Source organism: Cetorhinus maximus, unplaced genomic scaffold (assembly GCF_964194155.1).
Source record: "Cetorhinus maximus unplaced genomic scaffold, sCetMax3.hap1.1 HAP1_SCAFFOLD_1887, whole genome shotgun sequence".
In the NCBI taxonomy this organism is placed as follows: domain Eukaryota; kingdom Metazoa; phylum Chordata; class Chondrichthyes; order Lamniformes; family Cetorhinidae; genus Cetorhinus; species Cetorhinus maximus.
In genome coordinates, this window is record NW_027597827.1 from 7,501 (window position 1) to 27,500 (window position 20,000).

General features: G+C 49.6%; 1 protein-coding gene across 1 annotated transcript in view; it reads left to right on the top strand.

The window, feature by feature from the left end:
- The window catches only part of LOC144676769 (scavenger receptor cysteine-rich domain-containing group B protein-like), a gene marked incomplete at its 5' end in the record, with an annotated part of 41,617 nt that overhangs the window by 6,906 nt on the left and 14,711 nt on the right, over nucleotides 1–20,000 (top strand). The window contains 3 exons of the mRNA XM_078537086.1: nucleotides 3,915–4,220; nucleotides 12,917–13,219; nucleotides 17,588–17,884. Of these exons, the coding sequence (XP_078393212.1) occupies nucleotides 3,915–4,220; nucleotides 12,917–13,219; nucleotides 17,588–17,884 (906 nt within the window). The remainder of the gene's footprint in view (nucleotides 1–3,914; nucleotides 4,221–12,916; nucleotides 13,220–17,587; nucleotides 17,885–20,000) is intronic.

The following is a 20,000-nucleotide window of genomic DNA, read 5'->3' on the forward strand; positions in this document are numbered from 1 at the left end:
ATGCCTTTTTCACCACCCCACTAACATGCCCCTCCGCCTTCAGAGACCTATGGACACACACGCCAAGGTCCCTTTGTTCCTGTGAACTTCCTAGTGTCATGCCGTTCATTCAATACGGCCTTGACAGGCTACCCAGCATCGATCTAGGCACCAGAAATGACAACGGAAATCTCAGCAATGTCGACCCTGCAAAAGTCTTCCTTACTAACACCAGCAAGCTAGTGCCAAAATTGGGAGAGCTGTCTCACAGATAACTCAAGCAGCAGCGTGGCCTAACCAAACTCATGGAATCAGATCTGACAGATAACGTCCCAGACCCTACCGTCAGTGTCCCTGGGTATGTCCTGTCCCACCAGCAGAACCGACCCAGCAGAGGTGGCGACACACTGGTATACAGTCGGATGGGAGTTGCCCTGGGAGTCCTGAAGATTAACTCCGGACCCTATGAAGTCTCACCATCAGGTCAAACATGGGCAAGGAAACCTCCTGCTGATGACCACGTACCGCCCTCCATCAGCTGATGAATCAGTGCTCCTCTCCATGTTGAACACCACTTGGAGGAAGCACTGAGGGTGGAAAGGGTGCAGAATGTCCTCTGGGTGGGGGACTTCAATGTCTAACACCAAGAGTGGCTCGGTAGCACAGCTACTGACCAAGCTGGCCGAGTCCTAAATGACATAACAGCTAGACCGGGTCTGCGGCAGGTGGTGAGGGAACCAACAAGAGGGGAAAACATACTTGACCTCATCCTCACCAACCTGCCTGCCACAGATGCATCTGTCCATGACAGTATGGGCAGGAGTGACCACCACACAGTCGTTGCGGAGACAAAGTCCCGTCTTCACATTGGGGACACCCTCCATCGTGTTGTGTGGCACTACCACCGTGCTGAATGGGATAGATTTCGTAAACAGGACCATCAACTCAAGACTGGGCATCCATGAGGCGCTGTGGGCCATCAGCAGCAGCAGAATTGTACTCAAAGATAATCTGTAACCTCATGGCCCGGCATATCCCCCACTCTACCATTACCGCCAAGCCAGGGGATCAACCCTGATTCAATGAAGAGTGCAGGAGGGCAGGCCAGGAGCAGCACCAGGCACACCTAAAAATGAGATGTCAACCTGGTGAAGCTATAAAACAGGACTACTTGCGTGCCAAACAGCATAAAGCAGCAAGTGACAGACAAAACTAAGCGACCCCCATAACCAACAGATCAGATTTAAGCTCTGCAGTCCTGCCACATCCAGTCGTGAATGGTGATGGACAATTAAACAACTCATTGGAGGAGGAGGCTCCACAAATATCCCCATCCTCAATGATGGAGGAGCCCACACAAAGATATAGATGAAGCATTTGCTACAATCTGCAACCAGGAGTGCCGAGTGGATGATCCATCTCGGCCTCCTCCGGAGGTCCCCAGCATCGCGGATGCCAGTATTCAACCAATTTGATTCACTCCACGTGATATCAAGAAACAGCTGAAGGCACTGGACACTGCAAAGGCTATGGGCCCTGACAATATTCCAGCAATAGTTCTGAAGACTTGTGCTCCAGAACTTGCCGCGCCCCTAGCCAAGCTGTTCCAGAACAATTACAATGCTGGCATCCACAGAGCTATGTGTAAAATTGCCCGGGTATGTCCTGTACACAAAAAGCAGGACAATTCCAACCCTGCCAATTACCGTCCCATCAGCCTACCCTCCATCATCAATAAAGTAATGGAAGGGATTATCAACAGTGCTATCAAGCAACACTTGCTTAGCAAGACCCTGTTCACTGACGCCCAGTTTGGGTTCTGCCAGGGCCACTCAGCTCCTGATTTCATTGCAGCCTTGGTCCAAACATGGACAAAAGATCTGACCTCCCTAGGTGAGGTGAGGATGTCTGTCCTTGATATCAAAGCCGCATTTGACAGAGTGTGGCATCAAGGAGCCTTGGCAAAAGTGGAGTCAATGGGACTCAGGGGGAAAACTCTCCTCTGGTTAGTCATAGCTAGCACAAAGGAAGATGGTTGTGGTTGTTGGAGGTCAGTCATCTCAGCTCTGGGACATCACTGCAGGAGTTCCTCAGGGTAGTGTCCTCGGCCCAACTACCTTCAGCTGCTTCATCAATGACCTTCCTTCCATCATAAGGTGAGAAGTGGGGATGTTCGCTGATGATTGCACATTGTTCAGCACCATTCGCGACTCCTCAGATACTGAAGCAGTCCATGTCCAAATGCAGCAAGACCTGGACAATATCCAGGCTTGGGCTGACAAGTGGCAAGTAATATTCGCGCCACACAAGTGCCAGGCAATGACCATCTCCAACAAGAGAGAATCCAACCATCGCCCCTTGACATTCAATGGCATTACTGAACTACCACTATCAACATCCTGATGGTTACCATTGACCAGAAACTGAACTGGACCAGCCATATAAATGCAATGGCTACAAGAGCAGGTCAGAGGCTAGGAATCCTGCAGAGAGTAACTCACCTCCTGATGCCACAAAGCCTATTCGCCATCTACAAGGCACAAGTCAGGAGTGTGATGGAATACTCTCCACTTGCCTGGATGAGTGCAGCTCCCACAACACTCGAGAAGCTCGACACCATCCAGGACAAAGCAGCCCCGCTTGATTGGCACCCCATCCACAAACATTCACTCCCTCCACCACCGACGCACAGTGGCAGCAGTGTGTGTACCATCTACAAGATGCACTGCAGCAACTCGCCAAGGCTCCTTCGACAGCATCTTCCAAACCCACGGCCGCTACTACCTAGAAGGACAAGGGCATCAAAGAAATGGGAACACCACCACCTGGAAGTTCCCCCTCTGAGCCACTCACCGTCCTGACCTGGAAATGTATCGGCCGTTCCTTCACTGTCGCTGGAACTCCCTCCCACCCCTAACTGTGGGTGTACCTACACCACATGGACTGCAGCGGTTTAAGAAATCAGCTGGCGAACACCTTCTCAAGGGGCAATTAGGGATAGGCAATAAATACTGGTCTATCGAGCAGCGCCCACATCCTATGAACGAATGGAAAAAAAATCATTAAATACTGCCCTCTTTACCTGGCTACTGTTTTGCATTTACCTGGGAGAGGGAAGAATTGTGGTAATGTGAAATGTATGTTAAAGCCTCCAATTATACCTGACATTCACTTCCCTGGCATTCAGTGCAGCGGAATAGCAGTCCTGGCGCACAGAAGTCGGAGAATGTGAATTGATGTTAGTTTACACATGGTCGATTGTGTCAATGAGCAATTATGCCTATTATGCATTTTCCCTGAATTTCGGTTGCATTGCTTTTGGGTTAAATGAAAAGCTGGCGAAATTCATATCAGGCGTTTCCTGCTGGGAATCAAAACCAAAATGGACCTCAGGTCTTCCCTTTACATTTTATGACTGGCTTCCCCTCACCTCCACGCCTCTCTCCCCCCCACCCCCCCAACCCCGCAAGCCTCTCTCCAGGCAGTTGAAGCCCTTCTCCTCCTCCTTTATCCAGTACCGTTAAGGAGAGTGAGCAAGGCCACTGGAAACCGACCTGTTCGGGCTCACCTCTCTCCTCCCACTCAACCCAGTGCCCCAGCGATCCCCTATTTGTACTCCTGTCGTGAAACAAAAATTGAACAAAAACGATGTGTAAGACGGCGGGTGGTGGGGGGCGGTGGGGGTGGTGAGACGGTGGGTGGGGGGACCACGGGGGTCGAGGCAGAGGCAGCCCCCAGTTGGACATTGCGCCAGTTGTTTGCACCCATGACCCCAGGGTATCAGCCACATGCCTCGGCCCGTTGAAAGATAGGGAGGGCCTGAACAACCTCGTTCTCTGGCGTCTCATTCCCACGGTGACCTGATTTTCGCCACCTCCTTGTTTCAACCAATCTCCCTCCCCCACCCCACTCCCCGTCTCATTTTTCGCCTTCAGACCAGCCGACCAAGCCGCACATCCAGCTGTTCCGCACATCTGGCAAGTATTCCATCGGCGAGTACGTGAGCATCAGGTGCACCGCCTCCTCCATCTTCAGCGGGGCCATCTTCCTGCTGCTCAAGGTCGACGGGGAGACCCCCGTGGCCTACCAGGCCGTGCCAACGGCAGGATTCTCGATGACCTTCTCCATCGCCAACCTCACCTACGCCGACAACGGGTATTACCTCTGCCTCTACCAGCTCAAGAGGTCGGGAAAACTGTACAACTCCTCGGAGAGTGAGCGTGTCAAAGTGACCGTGACAGGTAAGGCTGGTCAACCCTTTCAGGGCTCAGATAACGGGCTGGCACAAGAGTTTCGGCTCCTCCCCCGAAGGGAAATAAGAACACGTAGAGAAAGGGGGGAGTGGCAGGTGGAGCAAAAGAGAAGGCCGGGGATAGGTTAGAGGCCCAGGGTAGATTGAATGTTAAAGCTGGCACCGAGCATGGGGCAAAGAAAGCGGTAATGAGAGCATGAAAGGCTAAAGCTTTTGGTCCGGAGTGGATGTTAATAGCAGAATAACGGTCAGCCCTGTCTGAAAGCGAAATAGCAGAATGTGTAAAGAGCTGAATGAAGGTCAGCACTGGTCCAGTGTAGGTGTTAATAGCAGAATAAAGGTCAGCACTGTCTGAAAGCGAAATAGCAGAATGTGTAAAAAGCTGATGAAGGACAGAGCTGGTCCAGAGTAGGTGTTAATAGCAGAATGAAGGTCAGCACTGTCTGAAAGCGAAATAGCAGAATGTGTAAAGAGCTGAATGAAGGCCAGAGCTGGTCCAGAGTAGGTGTTAATAGCAGATTGAAGGTCAGCACTGTCTGAAATGAAAAAAAAAATACTTGAGAACAAGATACGGACTGACACTTTTGAGAAAAAATATCACTTTGTTCAGTGTTTATCTTTGCAATGATACAATTCAGAAAAATAAACACATTATAAAGAGGACAAAGAAAACATCTTTAGTGGGTGCAAGAGGGACACGGGAGATCTCGATCTCTGCCCTGCCATTTGGAAATGGCCCCTGTAAAAGTTGGTTCCGAGGGTTAATTCGAAACCCTCATCAGACATTAGTTGCATCCCTGGAGTTTGCGTTTACTGCGGCTGTCAAGGAGCATGCACTGCACCACGCAGGCCAAGCTTGGGGGCAGGAACTCGGAGTGAGTGACGGTACCGAAGTGAGAATGTCACTGAATTGGAAACCTGGGGCCCTGGGATCGAATCCCATCACAGTTGGTGGGTGGTGGAATCTGAATTCGATCAAAATCACTGGCATCTACCTGGCCGAGTGGGAAAGTTGCCCTGTGTACCAAAAGCAGGGTAAATCCAACCTAGCCAATTACCACACCATTGGTCTACCCTCGATTATCAGTGAAGCAATGGAAGGGGCTATCAAGCGGCACTTGCTTAGCAATAACCTGCTCACTGATGCCCAGTTTGGGTTCTGCCAGGGCCGCTCAGCTCCTGACCTCGTTACAGCCTTGGTTCAAGCGTAGGAGCTGAACTCCTGAGGTGAGGTGAGGGTGACCGCCCTTGACATCAAGGCAGCATTTGACCAAGTGTGGCATCAAGGAGCCCTAGCAAAACTGGAGTCAATAGGAATCACGGGCAAAACTCTCCGCTGGTTGGAGTCATAGCAAGCACAAAGGAAGATGGTTGTGGTGGTTGGAGGTCTGTTATCTCAGCTGCAGGAGTCCCTAAGGGCAGTGTCCTAGGCCCAACCACCTTCAGCTGCTCCATCAATGACCTTCCTTCCATCGTAAGGTCAGAAGTGGGGAATGTTCGCTGATGGTTGCACAATGTTCAGCACCATTCGCGACTCCTCAGATACTGAAGCAGCCCATGTCCAAATGCAGCAAGACCTGAACAGTATCCAGGCTTGGGCTGACAAGGCAAGTGACATTTGTGACACACAGTGACCATCTCCAACAAGAGAGAACCCAACCATCGCCCCTTGATGTTCAATGGCACCCCCCATTATCAACATCCTTGGAGTTCCCACTGACCAGAAACTGAACTGGGATCAGCCAAAAAAATACTGCGACTACAAGAGCAGGTCAGAGGCTAGGAACCCTGTGGTGAGTAACTCACCCCCTGACTCCCCAAAGCCTGTCCACCATCTACAAGGCACAAGTCAGGAGGGTGATGGAATACTCCCCACTTGCCTGGATGAGTTCAGCTCCCACAACACTCAAGAAGCTGGACATTGTCCTGGAAAAATCAGCCTGCTTTATTGGCCACACATTCACAGTAGCAGCAGTGTGTGTACCATCTACAAGTTGCACTGCAGCAACTCACCAAGGCTCCTTAGGCAGCACCTTCCAAACCCACAATCACTACCACCTATAAAGACAAGAACAGAAGATAGATGTGAACACCTACACCTGGAAATTCCACACCAATTCACTCAACATCCTGACTTGGAAATATATTGGCCGTTCCTTCACTGTCACTGGTCAAAATCCTGGAACTCCCTCCCTAACAGCACTGTGGGTGTACCTACACCACATGGACAAAATCCTGGAACTCCCTCCCTAACAGCGCTGTGGGTGTACCTACACCACAGGGACAAAATCCTGGAACTCCCTCCCTAACAGCACTGTGGGTGTACCTACACCACAGGGACAAAATCCTGGAACTCCCTCCCTAACAGCACTGTGGGTGTACCTACACCACAGGGGACAAAATCCTGGAACTCCCTCCCTAACAGCACTGTGGGTGTACCTACACCACATGGACAAAATCCTGGAACTCCCTCCCTAACAGCGCTGTGGGTGTACCTACACCACAGGGACAAAACCCTGGAACTCCCTCCGTAACAGCACTGTGGGTGTACCTACACCACAGGGACAAAATCCTGGAACTCCCTCCCTAACAGCACTGTGGGTGTACCTACGCCACAGGGACAAAACCCTGGAACTCCCTCCGTAACAGCACTGTGGGTGTACCTACACCGCAGGGACAAAATCCTGGAACTCCCTCCCTAACAGCGCTGTGGGTGTACCTACACCACAGGGACTGCAGTGGTTCAAGAAGGCAGCTCACCCACCACCTTCTTAAGGGCATCGAGCGATGGGCAATGAATACTGGCCCAGCCAGAGAAACCCACATCTCGTGAATAAATTTTTAAAAATCAGGAACTTCATGTCTTATTAATGACCGGTGGGGGGGAAATCCATCTAGTTCACCAATCCTCTTTAGGGAAATAAATCTTCTGTTCTTTATGTGGTCTAACCTACCTATGACTCCAGACACTCAGCAATATGGTTGGCTCTACTCTCCCTGGAACCTGCACCATGTGGATTGTGCGGGTGTACCCACACTACGCGGACTGCAGCGGTTCTAGAAGACAGTTGGCCACCAGCCTCTCCAGGGTCAATTAGAGATGGGCAGTTAATGCTGCACCTTGCCAGCAACGCCCACATCCCACGATTGAATGATACAAGGACCAGCTGTTGGTACACTGCTGCCACTCTCTGCCACCTCCGCAGCATCCACCTTGTTAATTTGACTTGAGGCTAGCAGATTGCCCGCATCAAGTTTCTGACAGTGCGCGTTCATCAAATAATGAGTCTTGCATGACAATTTTGACTGTTCCTCATTGACGATTGTCTCCGCTGAGCATTATGGTAAGTAAAAAGTCAGCTTGGGCAGAATTGCATTGGCAGGCAATTAAACGCATTGCCTCACTGTCCAGTCCCACGTACTGTGTGGGAATGCACTTTGGGAAAGGAAGGACTGGCAAACTGGAGCTCATTTCTCCTTGGTGAAAGAAATAAAGGATGGCTGACCGAGCTGAGGTCTTTAAAACTACGAAAGGCTTTAATAGGGTGGGCGCTCTTCATTAACTGGACCGTTAATGTAAGATAGCTACCGAAAATCCAACCGGGAAGTCGGGATGAACTTCCTTTACCCAAATGATGGTGAGAACACTGAGCTTTGTTGCCTGAGGGAGAGTTCGAGGTGAATCCTACAGATGCATTTGAGGGGAAGCTAAACAAACAGACAAAGGCACTGGGCACACGTTTGCAGTAGACAGGGAGTGAGGCCTGGTGATGTGGGATTTAGGTGGGGAGGCCCGAATGGAGCATAAACACTTGGGCACGATCGAGGCTTGGGTGGGTACCACAGGGGCTTGGCACCTTTGTTGGCACCTTTAGTCGTACTTAAATTTCATTTTTGTTAGTCTTCTTTCAGAGTTTCTCTTTGTTTTCGCAGTTTCCCTTTAAGGGGCTGCCATTTAATTTGCCCCCTTGTTTTATTAATTGAGTTTAATTGTTTTTTTACCCCCGAAAATAGTATAAACACTAGCATGCGCTGCTTTGGTGTTGCATGTATAAAGTTATGAGGGGGCGTATTTAGGGTAGACAGGGACTTTTCCCCTTGATAGAGGGATCAATAATCAGGGGGCATAGATTTAAGGTAAGGGGCAGGAGGTTTAGAGGGGATGTGAGGAAGAATTTTTTTCACCCAGAGGGTGGTGGGAATCTGGAACTCACTGCCTGTAAGGGTGGTAGAGGCAGAAACCCTCATAACATTTAAGAAGTATTTGATTGTGTACTTGTGATGCCTTGGCATATAAGGCTATGGGCCTAGTGCTGGCAAATGGGATTAGAATAGACCATAAGACATAGGAGCTGAAATTAGGCCATTCGGCCCATCGAGTCTGCTCCGCCATTCAATCATGGCTGATAATTTTCTCAACCCCATTCTCCCGCCTTCTCCCCATAACCTTTGATCCCCTTACCAATCAAGAACCTATCTATCTCGCTCTTGAATACACTCAATGACCTGGCCTCCACAGCCTTCTGTGGCAATGAATTCCATAGATTCACCACTCTCTGGCTAAAGAAGTTTCTCCTCATCTCTGTTCTAAAAGGTCTTCCCTTTACTCTGAGGCTGTGCCCTCGGGTCCTAGTCTCTCCTACTAATGGAAACATCTTCCCCACGTCCACTCTATCCAGGCCTTTCATTATTCTGTAAGTTTCAATCAGATCCCCCTCCCTCATCCTTCTAAACTCCATCGAGTATAGACCCAGAGTCCTCAAATGTTCCTCATAGTTAAGCCTTTCATTCCTGGGATCGTTCTCGTGAACCTCCTCTGGACCCTCTCCAGGTGCCAGCACTAGTTATGTACTTGTTTGACCGGCGCAGACTAGATGGGCCCAAGGGCCTTTTTCTGTGACTCTATCACTCTATGCCAAATGTGGTGTTATATGGAATCCTCTGCAATCCACAGAGTTGGCTGTTAGGCTAAGGGTGCCAACGCTGGGGTTCCTCCCCACCCAGTGCCCCCCCGCAATCACCCTACTTCTTCCACATTTCGTGCTGTTTGCCCTCACCCTCGCTTGCAAACCCCTCCGTGGTCTCACCCGCTCCCCATCCCCAATTCTGAAGTCTCCTCCAACCCCACAACCCTTTGATCTGCCCTGCTGTCACCCAGTTCCACCCTCCTCGAGCATCAGCGACAATCATTAGGAAGGCAAATGGGATGCTGGTTCCTTACTGAAAGGGCGGTGGTGGAGAGTGGGGTAGAAATGTAGGGAAGGGCTTGCTACAACGATACAGGGCATTCGTGAGTCTGCGTATCATTAATATCTCCTCACTGAAGGAAGGGTATACTTGTAGCGGAGGCAGTTGAGGTGCATTGTTGGCCTACTGTTAATGCACTAGGCTAATGCAGGTTCAAATCCCTCCCGGAACTCCTCCTGCCTTTTTTACCCGTGTCGGAGGCTACTTAACCCGACGCGTCTGCGGAAGATGCCAGCTCCCAATGTGGCCCCCTCCTCTGCATTGCCGGGGGAGACTAAACGCAGACTGGGTGCCTGCTTTGCAGAACACCTTCGGTCTGTCCGCAAGCATTACCCAAACCTCCCTGTCGCTTGGCCATTTTAACACTCCACCCTGCTCTCATGCCCACATGTCCGTCCTTGGCTTGCTGCAATGTTCCAGTGAAGCTCAACGCAAACTGGAGGAACAGCACCTCATCTTCCGACTGGGCGCTTTACAGCCTTCCGGGTTTAACGTTGATTTCAACGACTTCAGACCACGAACTCTCTCCTCCGTCTCGACCGCACCCTTTTGAAATCCATTTTTTAACGTTGAATTTAAATTTAAATTTATTTTTATGCGTTATTTATTGATTGATTCGTTCAGTTTTTTTTGATCCTTTACCCCCAGTCACCACACCCCACCCTCCAAAAAGGGCCATCTATCACTTGTTCCTATGTTGTGATCTCACTGAACGCTGACCATTCTGCTATTCAGACATTCCGCTATTGTACCTTGATGCCACCATCAACACCTTCTTTAGACTTTAACGCTATCATTAACACTCCCTTCGTCTTGTGTCCAAGACATCTTTGTCGATCTCTCCTGAGATCACACCTATAGCCGACCTTCCACCTTGCTCCCCCTGCTCCACCCCCAGTATAAAATGCATCAAGTGTCTACTGCTGTCCAGCTCTGAAGGAGGGCCATACGGAGATGAAACGTTAAGCCTGTTTCTCTCTGCGTAAACGCAGGATGGGTGGGATCGGACCAGCCGCGGACTACGCACCGCCTCTGTCCTTACGCCCTCTTGCGGCCAATTGAGTTAGCTCAGCAGGAGCTGCGTGGGATGGGCAGAGACGATCTGACAGTGGCCATTTTGGGGAACTTCTCACCCGCCGGGGCCCCCCCCCTTCAGAACCCTTCTGGAAGGGTCCCGCCACTTTGTAGCATCACAGGTGTGCGATATGAACACCAGGGCTAAGGAAATGGTTGGGGGCAAAACGAGTGGGGCCTGAGCGACCGCGCCGAACACACAGTGCTTGATATTTAGTGCAGTCAGCGCTATCTAATTCTATGTCAGACAGATGTTCCACCCAGTGAGTTCCTGTTGTGACTTGCCAAGATGATCCCGCTTTCGGTCTAACGATGTTGACACGAACGTATGAATTAGGAGCGGGAGTGGACCACTCGGCCCCTCCAACCTGCTCGCCCATCCAATAAGACCATGCCTGATTTAATTGTAACCTCAACCCCACATTCCTGCCTCTCCCTGATTAGCCCTTCACCCCTCCTTGTTTACCAAGAATCGATCTTGCCTTAAAAATATTCAAAAACTCTACTTCCACCGGCCTTTTGAGGAAGAGGGTGCCAAAGACTCATGAACCCCAGAGAGAAGAAAACATCACAAGTTGCAATGCACTTAATATGACTGGACTGATAAAGTTCAGCTTCGTAAATGTGCAATGGATGTAAGAAATATCAAATGGAGTTTTGAGGCAGAGTCTTTGAATGTTTTTAAGGCCGAGGTAGATCAATTCTTTGATTAACAAGGGGGGGGTGAAAGGTTATCGGAGGGGTGGGGGAGGCCGGAATGTGGGGTCGAGGTTACAATCAGATCGGGCATGATCTAATTGAATGGGGGAGCAGAGTCGAGGAGCCGAATGGCCTACCCCTGTTCCTCATTCGTATATTTGTATGCTGTTCAGTTTTGGCATCTAAGTTCCGAAGAAGAGTCATATTGGACTCAAAACGTTAACTCTTTGTCTCTCTTCACAGATGCTCCCAGACCTGCTGAGTTTTTACGACACTTTCTGTTATTTTTATCTAGAACTCCGAACGTGGTTTTATGTTACAACGTAAGAGGTGACGCCTGAGCCTTTGGCCAGAGTTGTCCTCACTGGAGTTTAGAAGAATAAGAGGCGTCTTGATGGATGCATATAGGACCCTCAGGGGATTTGACAGGGTGAATGTGGAGAGGATGTTTCCCCTTGTGGGAGAATCTAAACCTAGACATAGAATCTAGACCTTAGGTCACCACATTATAGGAAGGATGTGATGGCACTGGAGGGGGTGCAGAGGAGATTCACCAGGATGTGACCTGGGATGAAACATTTGAGTTATGAGGAGAGGTTGGATAGACTTGGGTTGTTTTCGTTGGAGCGGAGAAGACTGAGGGGTGACCTGATCGAGATGTACAAGATTATGAGGGGCATGGGCAGGGTGGATAGGGAGCAGCTGTTCCCCTTAGTTGAAAGGTCAGTCACAGGTGGACATAAGTTCAAGGTGAGGGGCAGGAGGTTTGGGGGGTGGGTGTGAGGAAAAACTTTTTTTACCCAGAGGGTGGTGAGGGTCTGGAATGCGCTGCCTGGGAGGGTGGTGGAGGCGGGTTAGCCTCACATCCTTTAAAAAGCACCTGGATGAACACTTGACACGTCATGACATTCAAGGCGATGGGGCCAAGCGCTGGTCAATGGGATTAGGTAGGTAGGTCAGGCGTTTCTCACAGTGTCGGTGCAGACTCGATGGGCCGAAGGGCCTCTTCTGCACTGTGTGTGTGATTCTGTGATAGACGTCACTGTTTGTAAATATGGGTTCGTCCATTTAAATGGAGACGAGGAGAATTTCCTTCTCTCAAAGGTTGGTGAGCCTTTGGAAATCTCTTCCCCAAAAGGCGTTGGGAACAGGGTCTTTAAATATGTTTAAGGCCGAGCGTGATAGATTCTGGTTAAGCAAGGTGGGGGTGGGTGAAAGGTTATTGGGGGGGTCGGCCGGAATGTGGGGCTGAGGTTACAATCAGATTGGCCGTCAGCTTATTGAATGGCGGGGCAGGCTCGAGGGGCCGAGTGGCCTCCTCCTGTTCCTGCTTCATATGTTCGGACAGCGTGGGATTGAAACAGGTAACCTTTGCTCTGTATATTTCTGAATGGGGAGGAAACTCATCCTGGCTAAGAATGGAGAACAGGCCGTGTTGCATTCGTTGCTTGGTCCAATCACCCGCCCGGTCGCCGTCCAATCAACATGCCCGTGGAGCTGAAATCGAGCGGGATTTAGAATAGGCGATGTAAAGGTGACCCGGGGCGAATTTCTAGATCCAATGATGCCCCCCTCCACCCAACCCCGGCCAAAACGGTTTGACCCGGGCCTCTGGAGCAAAGCGATTCACCCGTGATCACTCTCTCTTTCTTTCCCCCGCCTCAGATGTCCTGTTGCGGCCCTCGATTTCGGTGTTGCGGACGTCCGGCATGTTCGTCCAAGGCGAGGCCGTCAACTTCCGCTGCTCGTCGGCCAGCGTCTTCGCGGTGATCACCTTCTACCTCTACAAAGTGGGCGAGTCGGGACCGGTGGCCTCGGTGGGGCCGACGTCAGCCTCCAGCGCCATCCTGACCATCCACAACATCAGCATGCACCAGGAAGGCTACTTCACTTGCATGTTCAAAGTGCTGATCAACCACAAGATGCACTCGTCCACTCACAGTGACTGGGTCCAGGTCGCCATCACAAGTGAGTCGCCGATTTTCAACCCCCCCTCAACTTTCTGGTTTCGAGTTCGCTCCACATGAGTGACTGAGGCAAAGAGGCAGAGTGCGACGTATCTAAAAATAAAAACAAAAAAAAACTGCGGACGCCGGAAATCCAAAACAGAAACAGAAACACCTGGAAAAACTCAGCAGGTCTGGCAGCATCGGCGGAGAGGGGAGCACAGTTGACGTTTCGAGTCCTCGTGACCCTTCAACAGAACTAAGTAAAATTAGGAAAGGGGTGAAATATAAAAGCTGGTTTAAGGTGGGGGGTTTGTTGGGACAAATAGCCAGTGATAGGTGGAGATAACCAAAATCTGTCACAGATAAAAGCGCAAAGAGGTGTTGAAGGTGGTGATATTATCTAAAGGAATGTGCTAATTAAGAGTAGAAGACAGGACAGATAAGGTGCAGATGGCTCTAGTGGGATGTGGGGAATACTAAAAGGTAGAAATAAACAATGGCGGAAATACATTTAAAAATAATGGAAATAGGTGGGAAAAGAAAAAATCTGTATAAATTATTGGGCTCAATATTGAGTTCAACAATTTTAGATCTTGAACTCTCTCCTCCATCCCTACCCGCTTCCTGTTTCTTCCCCCTCCTTTTTGTTTTTTCCAATAATTTATATAGATTTGTCTTTTCCCTATTTCCATTATTTTTAAATGTATTTCCACCCATTGTTTATTTCTACCTTTTAGTATTCCCCCAGCCCCACTAGAGCCATCTGCACCTTATCTGCCCTGTCTGCTACTCTTAATTAGCACATTCCTCTAGATAATATCACCACCTTCAACACCTCTTTGTTCTTTTGTCTATGACAGATTTTGGTTATCTCCACCTATCACTGGTTGCTTGTCCCAACAAACTCCACCCCCCCCAACTCATCCCCTTAAACCAGCTTATATTTCACCCCTTTCCTAAGTTTACTTAGTTCTGTTGAAGGGTCATGAGGACTCGAAACGTCAACTGTGCTCTTCTCCGCCGATGCTGCCGGACCTGCCGAGTTTTTCCAGGTATTTCTGTTTCTGTTTCAGCGATGGATCTGAGTTTGCTGATGAGGCCAAGCTAGGGTGGGAAGGTAAGCTGCGGGGAGGAGACTGAGAGGCTGAAAGTCGGGCGAGTGGGCAAAAGGTGACTGATGGGAATGTAACGTAGCGGAGTGCAAGGCTGTTTACTTTGGCCATGAGACTGAATGAAAACAGAAATTTTTCTTTATCTATAAAGGTGAGGGAATTGTAAGTGTCGATGATCAAAGGGTGTGTTTGTAGAAGGAACGCGGAAAGTTAGCATGCAGGCGTAGCAAGTAAGGAGGAAGGCAAATGACATGTTGGCCTTTATTGCAATGGGATTGGAGTACAAGAATGAAGAAGCCTTGCTACTGTTGTGCAGGGTTTTTGGTGAGACCCCATCTGGAATATGGTGCGCAGTTCTGGTCTCCGTGTTAAATGAAGGATGTACTTGCACTGGAGCTGGTGCAGTGAAGGGTTCACTAAATTGGTCCCTGGGATGAGAGGCTGAGTAAATTGGGTTTATATTAGAACCATAGAACCATAGAACACTACAGCACAGAAAAACAGGCCATTCGGCCCTTCTAGTCTGTGCCAAAATATTATTCCGCTGGTCCCATTGACCTGCACCCAGTCCATAAGCCTCCAGACCTCTCCCATCCATGTATCTATCCAATTTATTCTTAAAACTTAAGAGTGAGCCCGCATTTACCACGTCAGATGGTAACTCGTTCCACACTCTCACCACTCTCTGAGTGAAGAAGTTACCCCTAATGTTCCCCCTTTCACCCTAAAGCCATGTCCTCTTGTGTTTATTTCTCCTAATCTAAGTGGAAAGAGCCTGCTCGCATTTACTCTGTCTATACCCCTCACAATTTTGTAAACTTCTATCAAATCTCCCCTCATTCTTCTACGCTCCAAGGAATAAAGTCCTAACCTGTTTAATCTTTCCCTGTAACTCAACTCCTTAAGACCCGGCAACATCCTAGTAAATCTTCTCTGCACTCTCTCAATCTTACTGATATCCTTCCTGTAGTTAGGCGACCAGAACTGCACACAATACTCCAAAGTTGGCCTCACCAATGTCTTATACAACCTCACCATAACATCCCAACTCCTATACTCAATACTTTGATTTATGAAGGCCAGTGTGCCAAAAGCATTCTTTACAACCTTGTCTACCTGTGATGCCACTTTCCGGGAATTATGTATCTGAACTCCCAGATCCCTTTGTTCCTCCGCACTCCTCAGTGCCCTACCATTTACTGTGTATGTCCTACCTTGGTTTGTCCTTCCAAAATGTAACACCTCACACTTTTCCGCATTAAATTCCATCTGCCATTTTCTGGCCCATTGTTCCAGTTGGTCCAGATCCCTCTGGAGATATTCTCTGGAGTTTAGAAGAATGGGAGGCGATCTCATTGAGACCTGCAGGATTGTGAAGGGGTTTCCCAGTGTGGGCGCTGAGGGGTCGATTCCGCTGGTCGGGGGGAATCTAAAACACGGGGGCACAATGTCGGGATAAGGGGGCCGATCATTTAGGACTGAGATGAGAAGGAATGCCTTCACTCGAAGGGTTGGGAATCTAGCCCAGAGGATTGTGAATGCTCCATCGTTGAGGGCCGGGATGGACAGATTTTTGGCCTCTCCGTTAATGGTGGGATATGGGGAGCGAGCAGGAAAATGGAGTGGAATCCCAAGTTTAGCTGTGAGCACATTGAATGGCAGAGCAGGCTCGATGGGCCGAATGGTCTACTCCAATCCCTGTTTCTTATGCCCTTGCGTCCCCCTGAAATAGATACTTAAACGTGCATACGTCACACGATGGTCACCATAGCCTTAGGGAAACAAGGGAGATTTACCACAATGGTAGCCTCTGTATGGGAATCTAGTTGTGTGGAGCCACTGGGGGTTGCTTTAGACCAGGGAACGTTCAACTAAGGTTGGTAGCTTGGCGCCAAGAATGAGCAACATGAAAGAGAATAGAGAACTCATGCATGTTCTCCTCAGAACAAAGAAGGTTATGTGGAGATTTCATTGCGTTGATCAAAATTATCAGGGGCTTTAATAGACTAGGGGTGGGGGTAGGCGTGAAAGTGTGGGGGCGGAAGGTGGGACAGGTTTCCTGGCCAATAACAAAAGGATACACAGTTAAGATAAGATAATTGAGGTTTAGATGCAGGTTCAGAAGTCAGGAGTCAAGTTCATGGTGCAGCTCATTTATACATGCTAGAAGCAATGTACATTTATACTCAGGGACCCGGTCGCTTCAGACAAAAGAAATATGGTCAAACCTTATGCCTTTGGTTGAAGCCGGGAGCCTGGGGAGCCTACAGTGCTCCGTTGCTGTCTCCATGGCAACGCGTCGAACAACCCGATTCAGCCGGCCCGCCAAACGGCACCCGTTTGTCCCGTCGCCAACATCGCAGTGACGCTTGGAGACTTGGCGCTCGGGTGTTTTCCCTGATGAGCGTCAGGCGTGAATCTTTGACGAGGCTGTCTCTCGTTTCGGCGTCAGTCCTGTTCTGCGCTGCGAGCGACTGAGACATACGATAAACGTCAGATAAGGCGAGATGCAACAATGGGGCAGGCGCTCGTGTAGTTACGAGCCACGATATTTGAAGACATCCATGTGTTCCTCCTCGTGAGGTGATGTTGAGCCCCTCCTACATTCGCTCATACACTCCTGCCTTACAGACCTTGCAATTCTTTATTCTTAAGAGGGCAACAAACTTACGAGGATATATACATTTTAAAAAGGTATTCATAAAATTTACAACATACGTTTGCAGAAAACAGCTTAGCGTCTGATACAAAGGGTTCCCTGAAGACTTTGAAGATGAGATTCAATTCTCTTAGATACTGCCGAATCTCAGACATGTACATCTTCTCTCAATCATAGTAAGTTTGTTCGTCAGTGGTAATGGCTTCCTCTTCCATGACACCCAAACCTTCCTCATCTTGATGGAACATATCCATTAGTACCTTATTGGCACACATGGCCCCTTTAATGTCTTGTTGGGTGATTTCGTAGTGTCGTATGTTTCGTACACCTCTCATGCTTTGCAAGATGGTGGTTCTGCTTGCAGAGGTGCAGGATTATATTCTGCATGGCCCTACCTCCTCCCTGAGCTTAACTCACCACCACCCCACCTCCCCCCCCCAACACCAATCGCCCCCCTCCCCCACCACCTTCCCACTGTAGAAATCAGGATTCTGGCTCCCCAGGAAGGGGCAACCTTGTCCGTCAATGCACAGCGGGGGTAAGAGATGCCAAAAGATTGGGTTGACTTGCGTTCAGGCCTTGCGTTCACAAGAGTTGCCTCCCTTTTATCTTTCAGGCAAGGCAGAACGACCCACGATATCCAGGAACACCGAGTTTCATCTGTACCCCCAGGGGCAGCTACTCACCCTGCTCTGCACAGCCCCGAAAGCCTACCGGACCCGCAATTTCCAGCTGTACCAGAATGGGCTGGAGATAAGCACCAGGTTGACCGTGCGCGACTCAGTTGCGGAGTTCACCATGGTGAACACGACGATGGCCAATCAGGGAGACTACACTTGCGCGTACCGGACAACCATCGCCGGGCGGGAGTACAACTCCACCCAGAGTGAATCCCTCGCGATCGCTATTTCAGGTAGGCAGCCGAAGTCCTGCGCAAAGAAAATCGAGACTCGAAACGAGCGCATCCCACATGGTGGCAGCGTCGGGCCGATCGGGGTCAATCTGCTCTCGAACAACGATCCAATTTTTCATTGAAGAGCAAAAAAGAATTGCGGACGCTGGAAATCCGAAACAAAAACAAAAACAAAAAAATAACCTGGAAAAGCTCAGCGGGTCTGGCAGTATCGGCGGAGAGGGAGCACCGCTGACGTTTCGAGTCCTCACGACCCTTCAACAGAACTAAGTAAAAATAGAAGAGAGGTGAAATATAAGCTGGTTTAAGTCGGGGGGGGGGGGTGGGGGTGGGACAGGTAGAGCTGCATAGAGGGCCAGTGATAGGTGGAGATAACCAAAAGATGTCACAGACAAAAGGACAAAGAGGTGTTGAAGGTGGGGATATTATCTAAGGAATGTGCTAATTAAGGGTAGAAAGCAGGACGAGCAAGGTGCAGATAGCCCTAGTGGGGGTGGGGTGGGGTGCAGGAATCGATAAAGGCTAATTGTTTTATCTCTACCTTTTAGCCTATTTTGATTCCTTCACCCCACCCCGTCCCCGCTAGGGTTATCTGCACCTTGCTCGTCCTGCTTTCTACCCTTAATTAACACATTCCTTTAGATAATATCACCACCTTCAACACCTCTTTGTCCTTTTGTCTGTGACATCTTTTGGTTAATCTCCACCTATCACTGGCCCTCTATCCAGCTCTACTTGTCCCCCCACCCCCTTAAACCAGCTTATATTTCACATCTCATCTAATTTGACTTAGTTCTGTTGAAGGGTCATTCGGACTTGCTCCTCTCCGCCGATGCTGCCAAACCTGCTGAGTTTTTCCAGGTTATTTTTGTTTTTATTTTTGTTTCGAGTTGAAATCGGATTGGATTGGAGGACATTTTGAAAAATGCAGCCCCTTGATATGAAGTTAGCAGGATCGGTGTCCAATAAATGAGCAATTTCAGACTTTGGATACGTGTAGAGAGTAGCCAATATCATATCTGACCATGCACATCTTCCCCTTCGATTAAACAATATTAAACAGAGGACCCAATTCTAAAAGGGGTACCAGGGTCAGAGGGACCTAAAATACATCATTGAAGATGGCAAGGGCAGGTTAAGAAAATCTCTTGTAAAGCATAGAGTACCCTAAGCTTTATTATTAGAGTACAGGAGCAAGGAGGTGATGTTGAATTTGCATCAGACACTAGTTCAGCCTCAGCTGGGGTATTGCGTCCAGTTCTGAGCACCGCTCTTTAGGAAGGTTGTGAAGGCTTTGGAGAGTGCAGAGAAGATTCACGGGAATGGTCCCCGGGATGAGGGACTTGGGTGACGTGGATATATTGGGGAAGGCGGGACTGTCTTCCTTGGAGAAGAGAAGATTGCCAGGAGATTCGATAGGGGTGCTCAAAATCGCGAGGGGGCCTGGACAGGGTAGAAGAGGGTGAACCTGTTCCCATTGGTCGTGGCGGGGGGGGGGAGAGGAGATCAAGAAGGAGAGGGCACGGATTGAAGGGGATCCGGCGGAAGAAGCAACAGCGACCTGGGGAGAAACAGCCTCAGGCATTGGGAGGAGTTCCGGATCTGGAACGCGCTGCCTGAGAAGGCCCGGGGGAGGCAGCTTCAATCGAGGCTTTGAAAAGGGAAGGAAACTGTGGTCTGAAAGCGAAGTGTGTGCAGGGTTACAGGGAGAAGGCAGAGGTGGGGCGGGGTGGGGCGGGGTGGGTGGTGAGTTGCTCGGTTGAAGAGCCAGTACAGACAGGATGTGCCGAATAGCCTCCTTCCGTGCTGTGATCATCCTGTAATTCTGCTTGACCCTGCAGTTGAGCTCAGCCAAACAGGGACTTGGAAATGTGGATGGTACAATAGTGGTGGCTTGTATTAGGTAGACAATAGCCGCCCGACATTCAGCTCGATTTACATCAATGAAATTGTACAGTGGACGGTAAGACGCTGGTAATATCCGCTCCTTTCTCCAGGCGGGGACTATACCAGGCACCAGTAGCACGATCACCTGTTACTTTGCTCCAGCCACAAGATGAATATGCCAGGATTTTGACCCCGTGACAGTGAAGGAACGGCCGATATATTACCAAGT